Source organism: Mytilus trossulus, chromosome 2 (assembly GCF_036588685.1).
Source record: "Mytilus trossulus isolate FHL-02 chromosome 2, PNRI_Mtr1.1.1.hap1, whole genome shotgun sequence".
NCBI lineage: Eukaryota > Metazoa > Mollusca > Bivalvia > Mytilida > Mytilidae > Mytilus > Mytilus trossulus.
The window spans coordinates 12,768,683-12,789,982 of record NC_086374.1 but is presented as its reverse complement, the minus strand read 5'-3'; the positions used below and the strand labels follow the sequence as shown (position 1 = coordinate 12,789,982).

Here is a 21,300-nt window from a genome sequence, read left to right as displayed (position 1 = left end):
TTGGTTTGTTATTTAAAGAACACACGCAACAAAACACATGTTTTTACACAACCCTTTGTCAAAATATTATATTATATATAACCTTAGCTGTATTTGGCAACACCTTTAAGAAGTTTTGGTCCCCAATGCTCTTCAACTTCGTACTTTATTTGGCTTTTTTAACATTTTATTATTCGAGTGTCACTGAGTCTTTTTAAAACGAAACGCGCGTCTGGTGTAAATATAAAGTTTCAATCCTGGTATCTATGATGAGTTAAATTATCTCATATCTGTTATAATCAGACGATGATTAATAACCAGATATGTCTGTTTGAATGGATTGTGAAAAGCAGTAAAACTCAGAAAGTCACTAGTAACGCAGGATGGTATGTTAAACTAAGTATTATAGCTCGCTTAACCTCTAACTTGTATGATAGTAGTTATAGTTCCGTTGTATTAACAAACTTGATGGAAAAACCTAAACCGACATAATTGGTAAATGTTGCAGAAATTGGGATATAACAGCTAAAGTGTGTACGCAAACAAGTCCTAAATTGTATATCACAACTAACTAAACAATTTATAAAGACATACAAAAACATCTAACAAAGACGCCAAAAAACAGGTTAATTTTAGTTGAAAGTACATTTTACATACCGTTTGGAAAATGAATATGATGTTGCCAATCCAAAGACATTTGATGGTTGATAATATTCATAAAATGAATACATGGGTAAATAAGATGAAAACCATCCTATTACATTTCTGGATCGACTTGCATTCAAAACGCCCATGCAAAAAAAAAAAACCCCAAAAAAAACAGAAAGCTGGGTTAACTAATACCCATCATTTTCAAGAGTCATATGACCAAAAGGAATATATTATAAGAGATATTCTGGAGGTGTTAACCATTCTGTTACGATGAGATGCCTAATCACCAGATTTATTTTCCTCCATAGCATGGACTTTAACAGAAGAAATACTACAGGTGTCAATAGCATTGAAGTAGGGTATGTATGATAAGGTTTATACCTTGCTAAATACACCATGGCAAGAGGCATACGATCAAAAAGGATACAACAGTACACAGACAAATATAGGAAAAACTGTAAAAAAAAAAGAAAAAAGAAAACAACTGCAGCAAAACGAATTTGTGATGCAAGATCATCTTGTATTATTTGTGAAGAAGACATTTAATATTTACCTATAAGGGCTTGGAACTTTCAGATGAAAAAAAGAACGAGACTTTATAAATTAAAACCCTTGTTTATAATTATATATGAAACTCCATTGACGATAAAAAATATAACTGCTGAATACTCTTGAATATCGTTGAGTCTAGATATGTATACTCCATATACTGTGAAGTTGATATATTTTATGCTACGGTGAGGATAATAAATTCTTTCAAAATTAAAATATGCTCTGTTTTCATAGTATCTGGCACGGATGTGACCGCTGTACTCGAGTTAGTGGTATATGTCTAGAATTGAGGCGGAGGAAGTTACATCCGTGATTTTAAATACATGTATCTAGTTTGTGAGGATAAATTAATAGGAACTTATCAGAAATTATGGATTGTTAATAAATACCACATCATCAATATATTTGTATGTGAAATTTTATGGTATAGCTTCATTGATTGTTTTACAAGTATCAGAACGAACTGAGATATTTTATATGAGAAGGCATATATAAAATAATGAAATGGTCGGCTAGGAGGTGAACACAGTTGGTGCACATAGGAATGTTGACAAATGCTGGAAAACGCGACTCTCGAATTCAACAAAAAATTTAAATCACAAAATCACTGAAATCCGAGGAAAATTCAAATCGGAAAATCACTGATCAAATTGCAAAATCGAAAGCTCAAACACATCAAAAGAATGTATAACAACTGTCATATTCCTGATTGGAGTCCAGTATTTTTGTGACTTTATTTTTTGTTGAATTTGCGAGTCGCGTTTTCCAGCATAAATATGAGCACCAACTATGTTTCCCTCCTACCGGACCTTTTCTTATTCAAATGAATCAGAGTACCTTCTGATAGTGTAGTCCTGTCATGTCATGTTGTGTTTTAGTGTTTCATTTAACATCCATTAAAGCGCGAGGTTTGGCTAGCCGCAAAATAGGGTTTAACCCACCATATTTTTTTAATGTCCTGTACAAAGTCAGGAAAATGACAGTTATCATCTTATAGTTCGTTTCTCTTTGTCTTGTATTGTGGTTTTGGTTTTATTTTGCACTTTAGTGTTTCTGTTGTTTCGTTAATTTCCTCTTATAGTCGGTGTTTTCTTCAGTTTTAGTTAGAAATCCGGATTTGTTTTCTCTTGATCGTTTTATCACTTTCGAACAGCGGTATACTACTGTTGTCTCTATTTGGTACAGGCATTATTTATGTTGAAAATGGAAGATTAAACCTGTTTTTAAAGTAAGCTAAACCTCTCTCTTGTATGACATTCACATTAATCTATTATACTGACAATGATGTGTGAACAAAACAAACGGACATAATAGGTAAAAATGTCGAAAATAGGAATATAGTCGTCAATATTGTGTTTTTCAATTTTAATCACTATAAAAATAATATGTTTGAAAGAAGCACAAAAAAGCTCAAAGACAAAGCATACTTGCAAAAACGAAGGACAAGTATACAAAAATTTACAATAGCACAATAACACAATAAGAGGAAGTATAAATTCAAAGCCACGTCATATGTATCAAAGAAACGCAAAAATGTATATAGATAAAGCACATTAGCAAGAATGAAAGACAAGAATACAAAAATTGTAATTGTATATATAAATTGTAGTTCTACCTTCAGCGGGATTTGAACTCATGTAATTGACCAATTTGCACATAGAGACTACACCGTCTGTACTGTTTCCAGCGCTCTAGACAACTCGACCACCTAGACTGAATCGGTGGCTTAATATTACCTTTCCTCGTCAGTTGAATCTTGAGTTGTAACACAGTTGAAGCATGAAGATGGAATTGATTGCCAATTATCTGTCGTATAGGATCGAAAGATGCAGTCACAGAAATAATTATATTAAAAGTACGTTTAAACCAGTAACAACTCCATTGGATCACAAGTGAATGTGAAACATGGCGAAAAACACATATTATATTCATAATTATATATGCAAACATGTAATAGTGTTATCATTTGATTTTAATCTGATGAATTGTTGTTCCTCAACAGGATTAGAACTCACGCCTTTGATTTATAAAATTTATAAATACATATAAAACGTCTAGATATCAGGAAACGGTCATTCTTCAGCTGAGACTTTTTTAATAACTATTAATGTACACAATAAATAATTATATTAACGTCTAAAAGGGTAAAAATATCATCAATGATATAAAAAAAAAAAAAAAAAAAAAAAAAGTAAAAGTTAAATGTTGTTTTCTATAAATATTTCAGATAACAGATATCCTTCATCAGAATAATTTCACTTGTAAATATATAGAGAATTTAATATTAAATGAAGTTATGCCTCCTTAGAGGAATTTTAAAAACAAACTTATCAACGATACCAGGCTTATAACTTCAAATTACGTAGAGATATGATTTGAGAATTTTCCCCTAAAAATTATAGATCGCAGTCAATAAATCTGCTAAGACTCTGCACGAAATTGAATAAGGTAATGCCGATACCACCATGATCTGGAAACCGTCATGGAATGTTTCTGTTGCAGATGACAACTGTTATATCAAAATTTTACTAAGTCGCAATTCCCTATTTGGGAAATAATAAATTATGACCACAGTTTTACTGTTTACGAGCAACACGAAGGAAGCCCCTTTTGGAACAAGAATTACTTTCCTTCCAGAGAACATGATTTTCGTTTGTTTTTTCAATTGGCTTTCATTTTTTTTGTCTTTCTTAGACATGTTTATATGTATCGATTGCTCCCTTTTAACAATGTTCTCTTGCTATCAATATTCATATGACAGCGTGGTGAGTAAAATTATTATCATTTACTAGTACGATAGACAAAATCATCAAAAATGCAATGTTTATTATCCACGTGTATCTATACACTATGCATTGTGTTACAAGCTAGATAAAATCATCGAAAATTTGAATAACTTTGAAGAAAGCAATATGTGTACGACCGGTGTTGCAACAATTGCACAGAAGCAAGTCTTCGAATTTAGAACGGGCGGTGTTGACACGATGTCACAGGAGCAAGTCTTTAAATTGCAATGATGGAAGAACACAACTTTATTCACATAAAATCTTGATTAAAGGGCAATAACTCAACTGCCAATTTTGGTAAGATGACTAAATTATAGATCGTGTTTTGCTGACAGATTTTACATTTAGGATTACTTACTGTATTTTATAATATATTAGTTACAAATTCAATAAAATGGATAAAAATCGGCACTTTAAACTGGTGATTTCGAACATTTTGAGTTGATTGCAAATCTCGATCCTTTTTGCCGTTTCTCTCTTTGCAAAATATTATTCAAAATATGAGTCAATAACCAAAAAATAATAAAAGTTAACTTTTTCTCTATTATGATAGTTTTCAAAATTAAAGGCAACATTAAACATGGAAAAACATGGTTGACCGATATTACAGTTATTTTATTTTTTGTAGATCTTTGATATCTTGCTAACAATTTGTTTGAAAGATTGCTCTGCATCTTTGTTTTAAAGATAAAAGGCAAACACAAAAATGGCAAGATATGCCATCTCGAGGCAGGTACTTCCTCAATGAGTCGAGTGATGATTTTAAAATTTGTCTTGATTGTTGTTTTGAAGCTCAAAGTTGAACTCTATCTCCAACAATATTGACAAAAGGGCAACAGGAAGTTGAGGTTTCAGTGAGAAAAAAGTATTTTGTTTTAAGAAGACTAGAAGGTATAGTTAATGAAGAACACGAGGTAGCTATAATAGACAAACTGGTATTTGAACAAACCAATATTAGCAACAGGGGAAAAGACGTAAAAGTGGAATACAAAGAATTGAAATACTAGGGTATTAATCCTGGAATAAGTCTTAAAAAAAAAATTGCGCAATTTACATAAACTTGAATAAATAAGAGTGAAGTTATCAAAAAACGATTGCAAGAAAGCGAAATGCACAGAAAGAGGTAAACAGTTTACACAGTCTATATTAGTAACCACAATAGGAAAACATTTCTTGACGAGGTTTTGGAAGATGTGTTCTGTAACGAGAAAAAAATATATATTTTACAGGTATGGTTAATAAGCTAGAGGTGTCGACCGGATCCCAATATTTCTGTCCACTCTTTGAATATATGAATACAACTGTGTATGAACAGGAGAGTCAGTCGATTAAAACATTCCAATAAATCCAACACAGAGACATTGAGTTGCATTATCCCTATATAAAATGCAATACCCATGTTTACATGGCTTACCAAAAAATGCTTTCTTGGAACCACCAATTTATTTCTCCAGATTTTTAGATAAATATATATAGAATTACAAGTCAATTGCTAAATATATTTCGGAAACGGACCATACTGAAATGGAATGTGATAGTGTCGTGGAGAGAATGATTCATCATGATATACCTATTTACATTCCACATACTTATGTAGAATCCGTAAAGCCCTCTTAACCTTATTATGTAAAATACTTGTAGCGTTATTACTTTGATGACTATATATCACTGAAATGATACCGTTCAAGTCGTTGGGTGATCCAGTCGTTCTAGTTGTCGTCGCGCTGGGTGATCTTTGTGTGTTAAAATACTAATCTCGGTTTCTTGAATGCACCATTTTTAAAGAAATCAAGCACGACGATGAAGCATACAGTAAGCTTCCCGCATATGCTTAAGGATGTACTTCGGTGAGGTTTTGAAATTTCTTAATTCCTTAATTTTTACCGATCCTCACCTAAGTACATCCTTAGGTATCAAATCCATCAGTGAATGACAGGGTGAACAAACTATAAAGTGATCCTATCGCAACAAAAGTTTTCCAATGGCTAGGAATGAAGACACGTTGTACCCAAAGTGTATAGACATATTGTATACAAATTTGTCCCAACACAAAATTAGATGTTATTAATTAAAAATTCAGAGAAAAGGTTGCTCTATTGACACTAATACTATTTACCTGTTATAACATGAGCACCACAAAGGTGCCACATGTGGAGCGGGTCTGGTTACCCATTCCGGAGCACCTGAGAACACCCCTACTTTTTGTTGGGGTTTGTGTTGCTTATTCTTCAGTTTTCTATGTTGTGCCATGTGTACTATTGTTCGTCTGTTTGTCTTTTCCATTTTTAGCCATGACGTTGTCAGTTTGTTTTCGATTTATGCGTTTGACTTTCCCTCTGGTATTTTAGCCTCTCTTTTGAGTAATGTTGATTAACAAAGTTGAACTGATTAAAATATTCCCTTATCTCTATGTAATGTTATTGCTAGTTTTTTACACAAAGAATATAAGACATCTTAATAATGACTTAGTTTGAGTTCCCGATGCTTTACTTTTTATATGATCCACCAGTTCAATTACCAAAACAGTTATAACTCTAGTTTTGCAATCAACAAAACTGAATAAAAAACATACAAGAATGAATTTATGCCCTTTGTAGAAAAGAATAAACAAGAACACAGACACAGACACAATCAGGATGAGGCAAAAAGGGTAAATCATTATGTTGATACAATTAATGCTCTTGAAATACACGTAGGAGTAATGTGTGCAAAGAAAATAGATTGTGAACCTATTATTGAGAGAAACATGTCATATGATAATGATAAGAGTGATAAGGTTATATAATCACATGCAAATGACAAACTTCAATGAATTAAATATACAAATCATACAGATGTTAAGGTTAAGTCATGCATCCTGTTATCTATTTCCAAGCTACATTGTTGATACATGTCTATGTGGTAACCTCAAGCATTTATTTGTCTTGGTTTCATGTTTAAAAATAATTATTAATTAATGATTCTGAAGTATCATCATCTCAGATGTCGTAAACAAACGAAATAAACAACAGATTACAAACCTAAAACACAACCTATACTACACGACTGCCTTCCAGTCACTAATGACTTAAATTTATAGAAATAAATGACACTTATTTGAAAGCTGTAATTTAAGATTAAAAAGATTATAAGGCTTTCGAATAACACCATCGTAAAGAAAAGGTAAGAAAATTAATCTTGTAAATAATAAACAAAATGTGATCCGATTTTCAATTAAAGATTAATTAAACTAAGAACTAGAAAAAGACTTTTGAATTAATAAATACTTGGTGCCCGTTTATTTAGGGTTAGTACTAGTATCATAAGCATCTTCACGTAAATAGCAATTTCGAGACATCTTTGCACATGCATTCACCGAAAATGTTTACATGAAAAAATTAACATCTAATCTACAAGGAAGTCTCTATGGAAAAATAAATAGAAAATGACATTCAAAAAGAAAATCACGACGACATATAAGTGTTAGGTTTATTTACAAAAAATGTAATAACCAGTGTTGTCATTACAGGTTCAAGCTCGTCTAAATCAAGATGCCTCGCTTTTTTTATTCCCTTTTTTTAAATCTTCTCCTGTAAACACTCAATAGAAAGAAATCTAAATTAATATACATCACTCTTTGTTTGTCTCAATATAGCTTCCGGAATGTTTCAATGCAATCTATAAAAAAAAATTTTATTATAATAGTTGTATACTAGTTAATCTCAACTTAATCCCATTTACATATAATTTCATTCTAATTGTTCTATCGTCTAATGTGCACATAGATATAGGAAGATGTGGTGTGAGTGCCAATGAGACAACTCTCCATCCAAATAACAATTTAAAAATTAAACCATTATAGGTTAAAGTACGGCCTTCAACACGGAGCCTAGGCTCACACCGAACAACAAGCTATAAAGGGCCCCAAAATTACTAGTGTAAAACCATTCAAACGGGAAAACCAACGGTCTAATCTATATAAACAAAACGAGAAACGAGAAACACGTATATATTACATAAACAAACGACAACTACTGTACATCAGATTCCTGACTTAGGACAGGTGCAAACATTTGCAGCGGGATTAAACGTTTTAATGGGCCCAAACCTTCTCCCTTTTTCCGAAACAATAGCATAACATCACAACATATAAAAACATACGATAAAATATCAATTAGCAGACTTAACTCAATCAAAAAACGTATGATTACACAAAGAACGAATAAATTTGATCTGCGATATCTGAATACAAATGCACAGTTAATTAAATATTAAAGACAAACAGTCATGACCAAAAGGCTATCAAACAAATTCAAACACACTGAGAAATATTTAACCAATCAATGTTCACTTTAGAAAAAAACCGTTTTTTTATAATCTTGAAGTTTATACAAATGTTGTAAGAATAAGTGAAAAATTGAAGATATTACAAATAATCAAAGCTGGTATACAGCCAAGATCCATATAACCTATTATTATACTTTACGTTGAATTGCCAGATTTTGATTTGTGTATTCGAGGGAGACAATTTACTCTGTCCTATGGCTCAGCGGGAGATAATTCATTTGAATGTCACCCTCTCGATAGGACCATTCAAGAAAAGATAATTCAAAAGACATACATCGCATTTTCATCAATATTTTAAAATTCAATGCTAAAGTTTTATGTGTTTTCATTGATTGTCACTTATAGGACATTCAGTATAATAAATTAAATAACATATAGCTGAGAGGGTGATAGAGCAGATTATTAACCCTCCAAAATCATTGTAAAACCTTGGCTTCGCCGTCGTTGACAATGTTTTCTCTGGGTAAAAATCTGCTCTATCACCCTCTCAGCTATCTGTTATTAATATAATGACGACAGAAAGGTAGTTAAACTATTTTCAAATTCAAATCGTATTACCTCGATTCTCAAAATATATGTTTCATTGCATTTGGACATTAACCTCACCTCTTCAGCAAATATGTCACGCCTATTTCATATCCATCAATTTATTGGTACATGTCAATCATACCGCAATCCAAGGACACAAAAAAAAGAATTTTAAAGGACAAATTACGGCAAGTGCGTATACAACACGTCAAGCTCTAATAATCAGAGTTTAAAATCGTAAACAGTTGTCTCATTGGCACTCATACCACATCTTTTCATATCTACCAACAGAAACTATGGAAGATCTGCCATCAACACAAAATTCCCAAAATGATAACAAAAACTATAAGATATATATATTGTACTAAATGTAGCATTTAAAGACACGTAATAGCGATGTTCCTAAAATGAGACATGAATATGTAGCGGAGACTACTTGTCTGACTATCTAATCCTCCCCTTTTGTGTTGAATTCGTCATAGACCTGAATCTTCATCAGGGTGTTAAGTTTCCAAACTGCAATGTTGAATTGACCACAAGTGTTCCTGCTATTATCTTTGAAACGGTAAAGACTAAATATATATAGTATTTGTCATCTTTTGAAATTTCTGAGTTTAATAAGGAAAATTTTGGTAATGATAGTATGGTCATTACTGGAATCAATTGGCAAGCAAACAACTAATATCAAATTACAATTGAATTATTTGTTACTTGTTCATTGTAACCTGTATATATAGTTTTAGTTAACAGCAAAGAATACTAACAATAACTAGTTTAAAACAAACACTTTCATCGCAGACATTTTCTAAATGGTTGTGCGTCGAGACTAACTATACAAAACAACAACAAAAAATAAAACCACGACCATCATCTGTCCATTACACATAGCCATTGTTTATACAATTTGTGAATGACTTCAAGATGAGTATGGTACATGTATGTAGATAATTGTGTACATTATTCTAGAGAGCTGCAACTTCAACAGCTCATTAGAGTCTCTTATGTATGCCATGTCAGTATACACTCGATCATAAGACACGTGTCGAGATGACATTATACATAACACAACAATCAAAACTGTTTTGAAAAAAAAACTTCCTTCTGCGTTTGCGATGACAAATAACAGAAATGGAATAGTTATGTAAAACGTTTATGAAATGTGTGAGATTGCAAATCAATCAAATTCATAAAGACGTATATTTTGTTGTGGTTAATTTCAAACATTTCCCGACATATATTGTTCGTGTCATTCACATATTTTTTTGTCAAAGTGTTAATATTTTCAGGATTAACAACTAGTACAACTGTAATAGTCCCATACTTACTAGCGCATGTAAGAGGTAAGTCTGTTGATTAAAGGAATGTTGTCGATATAAGGAAATGTGGTACTATTGACAATGATACAACTATTCATATGGATACCAGAGTGGATGTAACCAACAATAGGTTACCGTGTGTTTTTCAACAATGAGCAATACCATACTGTGTAGTCAGGTTGAAAAGGTTCGGACGACGTGACAAAGTGTAAAACAATTTAGACGAGAAAACCCAATGTCCTGATTCACGAAAAAAGTAACAAACGGTTATAATAATGACTGACATTAACCAAAGACAAAAACTGAGTGACTTGGGACAAAGACATACAAAACGCGGTTGGACCAAACATGTTTTGAATCACTCGATCCTACTGGCAAGCGACAACACAACAGCACAACATAGGAACAATATGTAAATATATGAATATGACTTGGCTCACTAGATCGGCCCGAAGAACAAAAACAAAAATTTATCTAGTTTGCATATAGACCTGAAGGTGTCGAGTGATAGACTATACACTGCGAAAAATATTTCACTTCATGTAGTTTATGGTAAGGCAATACTCAATATAGCACGATACTTGCTTTAGGCCAAATTAAATTATTCTTACAAATTATTCTACGTACATATATCTGCCATGGATAAGTTGTGTTTGTTTTTTTCTGTTTAATAGTGAATTTTTCGAGCTACTGACGGATAACAAATTGCTTTGATAGATAGTTGATTACACTCGTATATTAGCTAGTATTTTCAATTACGCATTCAGCCGTTTACAACAAAAATCGAAAAGCGCCGGCACAGTTTTGGTCGTTGCAAGATCTTATTTTTATTCTATCACTGAAGGCCTTTTCATATGCCAAATAATGGTTCTTATCATATATTCACTTTAAGTATTGATTGTTTATTAAGTATATTTTATTTACATGTAGATACTATTATGGTAAACATATTTAGTTTACGTATATCTTTCAGTGCCTTTTTTTGAAAGATACACATACCGAATTGTAGATAATGCACATTTTGATTTTGATTGATTTTTTTTGTTTGTTCAACGTCCAGTGACCAACTTGTCTTGTATATTCACGACAGACTGTATGTATAATAAACAATGATGCGTATTATTTCTACAGTCATAGGTTCTATTTTAGTTAAATAAAACATCATCATAAAATGGTATTGCATAGATTAAAATGCATGCGTAGTAGTAGTCTATAATATAACGAATTTCTAGGTTTCATAAATCGTTAAATAGACTAAAGATTAATTTTGATTTACAGGTTTTCGTACACGCTGGTATTACAAATCAACATGAGGTTATTATGGATAGCCATAAGTATTCAGTTAGTTATTGCAGACCCCGGTAAGATTATTTATTTTTAATATTGACGGACAAAAACGCAGCACACCCTTGTTGATTAGTTTACACCAAATAATCTTAATATAATATATATGCATGCCTACCATTCTTCTTTCTGCTTAAAAAAAGATATGACTTAAAGACAAACAACAGTATAGACAACACAGCACAGAAAGACTGAGTAACACAAACCCCACCAAAAACCGGGGTGCCCCTGAAAGGAAGGAAATTCTGCTGAACATGTTAAACCCAGGAATGCTTTTCTACCATCATTATATATTCGTGAAATGTTTCTATGAATCAATACCCACACTCAAACCGGTAACACAAATCTTGCTTTTCCATATTGTCGAGACTAAGCAATGAATTTATCTGAATGAGGTCATAAGTATATTTTCGAAAAGTATATATTACGTGATCGGTACGTTGCTGTAAAATTTTACCTTTAGAAACTCCTCTTATTGTCCTTACAACAACGGTACAGACATGATGTGTAGGTGACCTCCCATGACCAGCTCAATATGTAGTGACAACCAAAGCCAATTTGGAATGCGCAACGTCATTTGCGAGACACATTTACGTCTGCAACGTAAACTGCTTACCAATTCGTAGAAACATTCATGCCATAAATGATTCCCTTAAACTAATTTGAAACCAAAATGCCTGCAGAAAACATTTAAAAGCCTACAGTTTAAACCGCATACTGTCAAAACAGACTATAATAGGCGAGACAAAGGACAAATAAGAAGCAAAACTCAAAGGCATGCCAAACAGAATTGATTGACTTTTCTGTCAATCATTTACGCGTTAGTAACAGGCAGTCATTGCTCTCGACACAAAAGGAAAACCAGGGTTTCAGGGCAGACAACATAATTTGAACATTAAAGATGAAGTTATTGATTCGATTTTCGAACTGCAAACTCTTTATAGACAAGGAAGTAATGTATGAAGTTTATTTTCATACATTTGTTTTATAGACATTACATATTTCGAAATGAGAAATCATAGGAATAACCCAGTCCATCAGCATACGTATAATTGGCTGTGTTGTACCTTGTCGTAACATTAGTAATCATATTACTAATTAAGGAAATACATTCATTAAATTATTTGTCAAGATATCTTAGGTTATTTCTGTTTTACACATTATGTAAATTATGAAAACATAATAAACATTACACATATATATAATTGAATAATACTTTTTCCTTATATTACCCTTGCATCATATAGACTAGTAACCGCTTTTACTCCGTCCGTTCTTTACACGAAAAATTTACTTACTTAGTGTGATCCGTAACTTTTACAGATTTCCTTCAACATTATTTAAGGTTTGCACAGTGAGTGCGCATATATTAAATATAATTGAGACAGTTTGATATCTTTCATATACTTATATGGATGGGATTTAGTCTTCTGTTTTTGAATGCCCTCTTTTTATTTAATATAGTATATTTTTAACACTATTTGATATTCAAATACGAAAAAAAAGTAAGAAAAAGTTAGTAAAACAAAACCAAAGGAAATTGGTCTCCTTGATATATATATAAGTATAAAAGTAATTTTCTTTTCTGTTTTCAGGAATTAATGGAGCTCCGTCCTATCCATTTACAGATCCATTATTTTGGAAGTATTACTTCATGTTCACAAATACCGATGCCTTTTCTAACAATCCATTACAGGGTTCTGCAGTAACTGGGGAAAGCGGGTTTAATCAGCAAGCTGAATCAATACCAACACAAATCCCTTTGCATAGTTCTGTGACTGAATCAATTCCAGCAAAAATGCCAATGTATAATTCAGTATCTAAATCAATTCCAGCAAAAATGCCGTTGTATAATTCAGTATCGGAATCAATACCAGCGAAACAGTCATTGTACAATTCTGTACCTGAATCGAACATTGATGTAATACAATTATCAGAAATGAATAATGTACCTTTTGATGCAACCACAAATGTTCTTTCAGCCAATAAAAACAGTTTGACACAAAATAAAGGACAGGAAACAAAACAAGAAAGTATAGGTTTTAAAATGCCTAGTCAAATACTAGGACGCGCACCAACTAGAACAAACTTTAATGCATGGTCTCCGTCACCTTCTTTACCATTGCCAAATAAAGGAATTGTTAGTGATTCACCAAAGCAAAAATTCCTTAATAAATTAAAATTACTTCAATCAATTTATGGCAGCACTGAACAAATATCTCGAAGCCCAAAAGCTATGTCATATCTTTTCAATCGCAAGACCTCCACGGGAGGATCTACTATTGGTGACCTACAAACTACTCAAGGTCTTACAGGTGGTATGGAAGGACTGCCTCTAAATCCTCCTTCATTACCAAAGGGGTTGCAGACGGCAGGAAGTGAAAATGGCGCACCTCAGTCAAACTTGCTACCAATACTAGCATTATCAGGTGGGGGCGAGGGTATAATGAACAATCCTTTAGTATTATCTCAACTAATGCAACCTAATCAGAGTCAGGATAAATTGTTGCAGACCCTGGCCATGACAGGTGGATTAGAAGGCATTAATCCTGCATTACTTTATCATATCACACAACAAAATCAACAACAAGGATCGACAACTGATATTCTTCCTTTGTTAGCTTTATCAGGAGGAGAAAACATGAATCCACTCATGTTACAGCATCTATTATCTAAACAACAACTGCCTACATCACAAAGAACCGGAAGTTCACAAAGTGCAACTGATATTCTTCCTTTGTTAGCTTTATCAGGAGGAGAAAACATGAATCCACTCATGTTACAGCATCTCTTATCTAGACAACAACAGCCTACAGCCTCAGGATCCGGAAGTTCACAAAGTTCAACAGATATTCTTCCTTTACTAGCTTTATCGGGGGGAGAAAATACGAATCCGCTTATGTTACAATATCTCTTATCTAAACAACAACAGCCTACATCACCAGGAACAGGAAGTTCACAAAGTTCAACGGATATTATTCCTTTGTTGGCTTTATCAGGAAGCGAAAACATGAATCCACTTATGTTACAATATCTCCTATCTAAACAACAGCAGCCTTCATCACAAGGAACCGAAAGTTCACAAAGTTCAACGGACATTCTCCCGTTGCTAGCTTTATCGGGAGGAGAAAATATGAATCCATTAATGATACAGCATCTTTTATCTAAACAACAACAGAATACAACACCAGGAACTGGAAGTTTACTGGGTTCGTTTTCACGTCCGAATCCTCCCGATATTACAGCATTATTGTCTTCTTCGGGAGGGGAAAATGAGAACCCTAATTTACTTTCCAATATGTTATTAAGGTCGAATCAAAACCATAATCCATCTAACATGCAAAATATGATGACTTTAACTGGCGGTGAGGAATCTCCGTTGATGCAGAATCCAATGTTAATGCGTTACATGAACCGAGGTGCATCAACCGGTGGACTATCACAAGCAAGCAGTCTAATTCCTCTGTTAATGGGGAATGAGGCACTTAGTGAAAATCCGCAAATGATGATGCAAATTTTGAAAGGTGCTTTAGGTGGCGGGTTAAATCGGACATATTAAGTTTATAGTTCAATGAAGACTTTCGTTTTATTTGATATACTTGTTTTAAGCCGTAAACTCTTCCAAAAAGGTGGTATAAATTTACATATGAAATTTGAATTTTGTCTTCAATTTCTGACCAAAAAGTGAATATTAAGTTTGAAATTTTTCTTTCATTTGGGGTTTCAATTCTGTCAATCGATTATTCGAGGACTCAATCCGCTGATCTTTTTTGTATGAAGTTACATAGAAGAAAAAAACCTATGTGTCCGTGAACAGGAATTTGATGAAAACAAATCTACAAATATTGAAAAAAAGTACTATTTCATGCATTCATTATCACTGAACTAGTATATATTTGTTTAGGGGCCAGCTAAAGGACGCCTCCGGGTGCAGAAATGTCTCGCTACATTGAAGACCTGTTGGTGACCTTCTGTTGTTGTCTTTTCTATGGTCGGGTTGTTGTCTCTTTGACACATTCCCCATTTCAATTCTCAATTTTATATTATGATGTTTATGCAAATAGATAAAGGGTATTTACATGTAGCAAAATGGTCCGTCATTAAACATTAAGGATATCATTTCAATGAAAAGTCAGTCATTGAAATCTCAGACGCCAAGACAATCCTTCTAATCTTCATTACAGTCCTTTAACATGTTACTGTATATCAATTATTTACATTGATGAGTAGTATACATATAACCTAATCAGTTGATAATTTGCAACCTTCAACTCTTGCAAGTTTTGCGGTTTTAAAATGCTGTAAAAAGTAAAATCACAAAAATACTGAACTCAGAGGAAAATCAATTTGGAAAGTCCATAATCACATGGCAAAATCAAAAAATAAAACGCATAAAAAACGAATGGACAAGAACTGTCATATTCCTGACTTGGTACAGGCATTTTCAAATGTAGAAAATGGTGGATTAAACCTGGTTCTATAGCGCTAACCCTCTCACTTTAATAACAGTCTCATCAAATTCCGCTACATTTACATGATGCGTTAAATAAACAGTCACAATTAATAAAATAGTCAATTTTATTTATAATGCTTGAAAATTGATTAAAGTGGTATTTATGGATAGTTACAGATAACTCTTTCAAATCAATGAAATGTTAGTTCTAAACAACAATTATGTAAGCAAGTATAATGTTAATTGTATCTACAAAATTGAACAAGAAATTTCCACTTTCAATTGAAAATAAACTCATCACAGATACCAGGACCAAATTTAGCATATACGGCAGACGCGGTTTCGTCTACAAAAGACTCATCAGTGACGCTCGAATCCAAAGAGTTAAAAAGGCCAAATAAAGTACGACGTTGAAGAGCATTGAGGAATTAGCTTCCTCATGGAAACTACCAGATGGGTAATTTTATAATATGTTGTTCCTAGAGTCATTATCTACAAAAGGGTGTCTCAGATTTTGGATAGAATTGATAGATCAAATTTTACAACCAATCAAAGATTATCTTCTTTAATGTGGTAAGGATGTTGCACTAATTACAGATTTATGAGAGAATGGAATATGATAGCGCTAATATGAGAGAGGCTTTTGTATGTCCTGCTGTGTTGATTAAGGTTTCGTTAACATTTCCCATTTAGTTATAGAGATGATAGAGCTAAATTCATTCAAGTGATTTGACCAAGATTTTGCCATTAATTATATTATGATTGCATAACAAACATGCTAATTTAAAATTTTAATCTTTTATCTATCTATATATATACCTCTTTTATTAATTTATAATGCAGTATTAAGAAAGTAATTAAAGGTTGGAGATTGGAAGTAAAACAATCATTGGATTGTGCTTCCTTAATCAGTTAATATTACAAGATAATGTATATTAAAATGCATTCAGTGAGTTTCATTGTTATGTCGATGTCATTTCTCTTAGGTCCGAGACCACAGTTATTTATTTCGTAGTGCATTTCCTTTAGACCATAAATGAAAATAAAAAAAACACACATGCGTTTTCTGAATGATATTGTTACAGTGTTTTGTACTGCATTTGGTACAAATTATAGAAAACTGCATCAGCTGTAACTCAAAATATGGACAAGTTTATGTTAAGGGGGTCTTGAAATCTCTTGATTGCTTCCGAAATGTTAATTTTTAACATTTTTCTAACTAGACCAAATTACAACTTGACTCACAAATTCATAACCCAAACTTTTTTGTGTAATTTCATCTCATACTTGCAAGGCATAAAACATGAAAAAATAAATTTGCAAGTGGTATAAAAAAAAAATGAAAGTAACAACCTGTCCACACTAGGAACTATATACGTCGACAACGACAATCAAAGGACGATAACTGTGTACTCGGATGTATTGTTTGTCGTCTGAACGAATATTTTTAGTTAGTTCTATGCTATATAAGAAATACAGAAGTCCTGCATTTCCTTTTTTATCGTTGTTCATACCTGCAAAAAAGATGTTGTGTAGTATTTATATAATCGAGGAAAAGTTACATTATTCTTTTCCTCAGCGTCACATGTTCAAGGTTATATATTATATTTAGCACAAGTATTTTCTTATTAGTGTAAACACTTTATAGGCAGTACATTTGATCTCAACGGTAAAATAAAAAAAAATTAAACTTACTACTCCAAAAAGAAAGGCAAAGATATCAAAGGGATATGCAAACTCATTAGTCGAAAACACGATGCCAATGTATTGGCAAGAAAGAAAAAAACACAAAGACAAACAACAGTAAAACAAAAACAAACACAATTGACCCCCCCCCCCTTCAACATTGAAAGAAATTAAAACTGAGCAACACGAAGCCCACCAAATTTGATAAACGATGTTGTGAAACTACTGAAGTGAATTGCATTTGTAAAGTTATAGGGGTACTGTATAGAGGTAGAAAAGTATGAATAAGGTAAATAATTAAGATTTAATTGAGAATGGAAATGGGTAATGTGTCAAACATCCCGAACAAAAAGCAGAAAACATAAGACAGAAAACAGTTGAAGAGCCAGAATGTTGACTATGTTGTATTAATCGTCTCTTTATTTATTTACATCTCACAGAATACAAGACTCAGTAGAATAAATGTTAACCACCAAGCGAGATAAGTGCAATCTAGTAATTAACAACAACAGAAATCTAATTTCACAATATGGACAAGCGCCTTATACCCTCGATTTTAAACTAATTCAACAGAGACGACCAAATATCATTAACACAAAGTATCAACAAATAAATATCTAGAAAATGATACAAACTAACGATTGAGTCATACATATATCGTATCAACATATGTTGGGAGGAATTAAAACAATCTTCAATAGGTAATGCAACATTATCAACCAATTGTTCTGTTTACAAGGTTTGTATTCTAGGAAAAACGCTGTTTGTTGTTTTACAGGTTAAACGGAATACAATTTTATTGAACGTTCTCTTGTTGCCATTGAAATGTTGGGTATGCACTATCTGTTTTAAAGTTAGACACATTTGGTCCCACAAGTATGTATAGAGCATGCAGAATGGTATATCTATGTTGAAGGGAAAAACGCTCTGACTACCATTTATGTCCATTTTGTCTACATGAAGCCAGTTCGGATATATTAGTAAAGTTATCGAATGGTTGAAGATGTCAAAATTGTATTATGCTGGGCATATACGCAAACCTTTTTTCATATTTATAAATTTAAATCGTGCAATTGTAATGCTAATTTTCAGTTGATCTTCAAACGTTGCATTTATTAATCTGGTAAAAAAACACTATTAGATCTGGAGTTCGAGGGAGGGGGGACTAATGGCCTTGTGGTCTTGGTATTGCATAGTATCTGTTATGATACAGTGACCAACAAAACTAACGCTACGTTTCCGAACCGCATTTTTGACAAGATCTGTTTGACTCCGATCTTAATTGAATTGGATTGCTTGTTTTCTGGGAAATACTGCCCCTACCACAAATACACACTGGTCGCTTGGTATATTCTGGTATGTTGAAAGTTAATCATTGGATTCATTTTACTCAAAGGACATTTGTCATATGCAACCACATACAAATCAAGATCAACGGAATCACCCATCGATACGCTACGTACTTTACGTCGCTAAGGAATAGTATGCTCTGTCATTCCTATTTTGTACTGAATAGTATTTACCATATTCTTAATGTACCTTATACAATCTTTATTTTAGCAATGAATTGTCTTTCTTTGCATGATTAAATTGTTTGAAATATTCATCTGAAAAATATCAGACAAGACTGTTTCTTTTTTAATTTATTTATTCACCCACAAAAGGTAGGGATATGAGTTGAATTCTGAAAACACGATATCTTTATCTATAATTTATATATAATATATCAAATATATTAACTATTTTAAGAATTGGTATTTTGGTGGTCTTAAAAATAAACTTCTATAATGGTTTACTTTACACGGACTTAGATGTAGTGTTGGAGTACTATTTCCACATCTTAAAATATTTATTCAAACTTATCTATATTTCTAAACTTTTAAACAAATTAGTATTAATATAACTGATACGAAATTGTCCTTTTTATCTTTTTGTTTTGTAAAAACTGGGTTATATCAAGATTATATGGCATTCCTCTCACATTCCCTTAATTCATATCGGAGTTTCGTTCGAAATTAGCTCGTTTAAGAATATATGTGAACCTTAAGAAATATTACATCAGATTGATAACATATCAACGATGACCGCTTATATTTGACCAAATAAAGAAGAAAGGAATAGAATATAGTCGCAAAAACTTAAAATAAATAATAAACGTACCATTAAAACGTTCCAACCTGTTGCCTTAGTGTGCAACTGTTCTTAGTCATAAATCATTAGTTGTCGTTTGGACTTCTGAACATCTTATTCCTGTATGACTTCGTACAGGTGCTCACAAATGCAGCGGGTTTAAAAGTTTTAATATGTATCATGCTCCACCCCTATCTGATATAATAGTGTAACATCTCAACATAGAAAGCCACACTATATAATATATATATTAAAATAGATTGACTCAATCAAAAGACATATAAACCCAAATAGACAAATACTGAATGAATAAATTAGATTTATGATACGAGGTAAATACAAAATCTATAAAATAAGGGGTAAATAAATATAGAAATGGAAATATCTGGTACTAGTACAATAAGACAACTCTAGAACAAGAGACTAAATGACACAGAAATTAACAATTATAGGCCACTGTACGACCTTGAACAATAAGCAATTTCATACTCATATAGGTAGTTTTGAAATAACCTGTAATGACAAATATAAAACATTTCAAACGAGAAATTAAACAACCTGATTTATGCATAATACAATGAACGTTAAACAAATATGTTACACAGAAACAAACGACAACCACTGAATTACAGGCTTCTAACATGGGATAAGAACTTTCAAAGGGTGCCGGGGTTGAACTAGTTTTAAGGCCCAAAAACCCCGCTTACCTGGAACAGCGGTGTTACAGAACACCATAAAATATAACTATCAAAATCAGTTGAAAAGGTTTGACCCATCACAGCATTATATCAAGTAAAAAGTTCACAAATACTTTTTTTCTATAATAAGCAATAGCTTACAAAGTTGTAATATTGCCGAGCGCCCCGAATTTTTTTCAGAATTTGTTTTAAGTAAGGACAATTAATGTCAATATACGTGAGAACATACTGACTTCTTACCTATTTTTTGGTGATGTAGCATGTACAATTAATTTCAATCGATGTTCGAATCGGCCTTGTGATTTGTAATACGAAAATAAAAAAATGTAAATTGCAAATTTATTGTCCATCGTTGTAAATATGCATTTTTTTCTTATTAACGGCGCAGTGACCCTGCCTTCAATTTTGATAAATTTGAAACAGACGTAAACAATGATTACGGCAATACTTCAGGATATTGCGTACCTTTTTTTTTAGCATTTTATTTATTTCAATGACGATCCGTCATTCACAAAATATAATATTAATAATGTATTTTACAACAAGCTGCCTCGGTCATATATTGTTCATAGTAAAAAAAAAAAAAAAAAAAAAAACATTTCCAAAAAATAAAATTACAAAATTACTTTTCAGCTTTTTTGTGAACACATCATATGAAGTTAATTCTTACTATATAGTTCAAGCATTATATTTAAACTTAAATTACAGTCGTTTGTGTCTTCCTCATGAGCCATACATCATTCAATAGAAAAGCAGATGATATGGGGTAGCAATCTATAACACAAAATCAGTAAATGCACACACCAAAAACACATACAAAGAGCCAAGGAACAACAGCATAGGTTGAGTTG

General features: G+C 32.4%; 1 protein-coding gene across 1 annotated transcript; it reads left to right on the top strand.

Moving 5' to 3' along the window:
* The first annotated feature begins 10,061 nt into the window (after window positions 1–10,061).
* Window positions 10,062–15,210, top strand: LOC134704908 (uncharacterized). Its single transcript, XM_063563693.1, has 3 exons — window positions 10,062–10,162; window positions 11,417–11,499; window positions 13,078–15,210. Exons 2-3 carry the CDS (start codon window positions 11,448–11,450, stop codon window positions 15,039–15,041), a joined length of 2,016 nt encoding a protein of 671 aa, XP_063419763.1. The 5' UTR covers window positions 10,062–10,162; window positions 11,417–11,447; the 3' UTR covers window positions 15,042–15,210.
* Window positions 15,211–21,300: the final 6,090 nt, after the last annotated feature.

Bases quoted from the DNA above. Each gene is read 5' to 3' on its own strand.
- LOC134704908 (XM_063563693.1), top strand. From the start codon at position 11,448: ATGAGGTTATTATGGATAGCCATAAGTATTCAGTTAGTTATTGCAGAC. The intron at 11,500-13,077 runs GTAAGATTATTT...TTCTGTTTTCAG, and splicing joins GTTAGTTATTGCAGACCCCG to GAATTAATGGAGCTCCGTCC.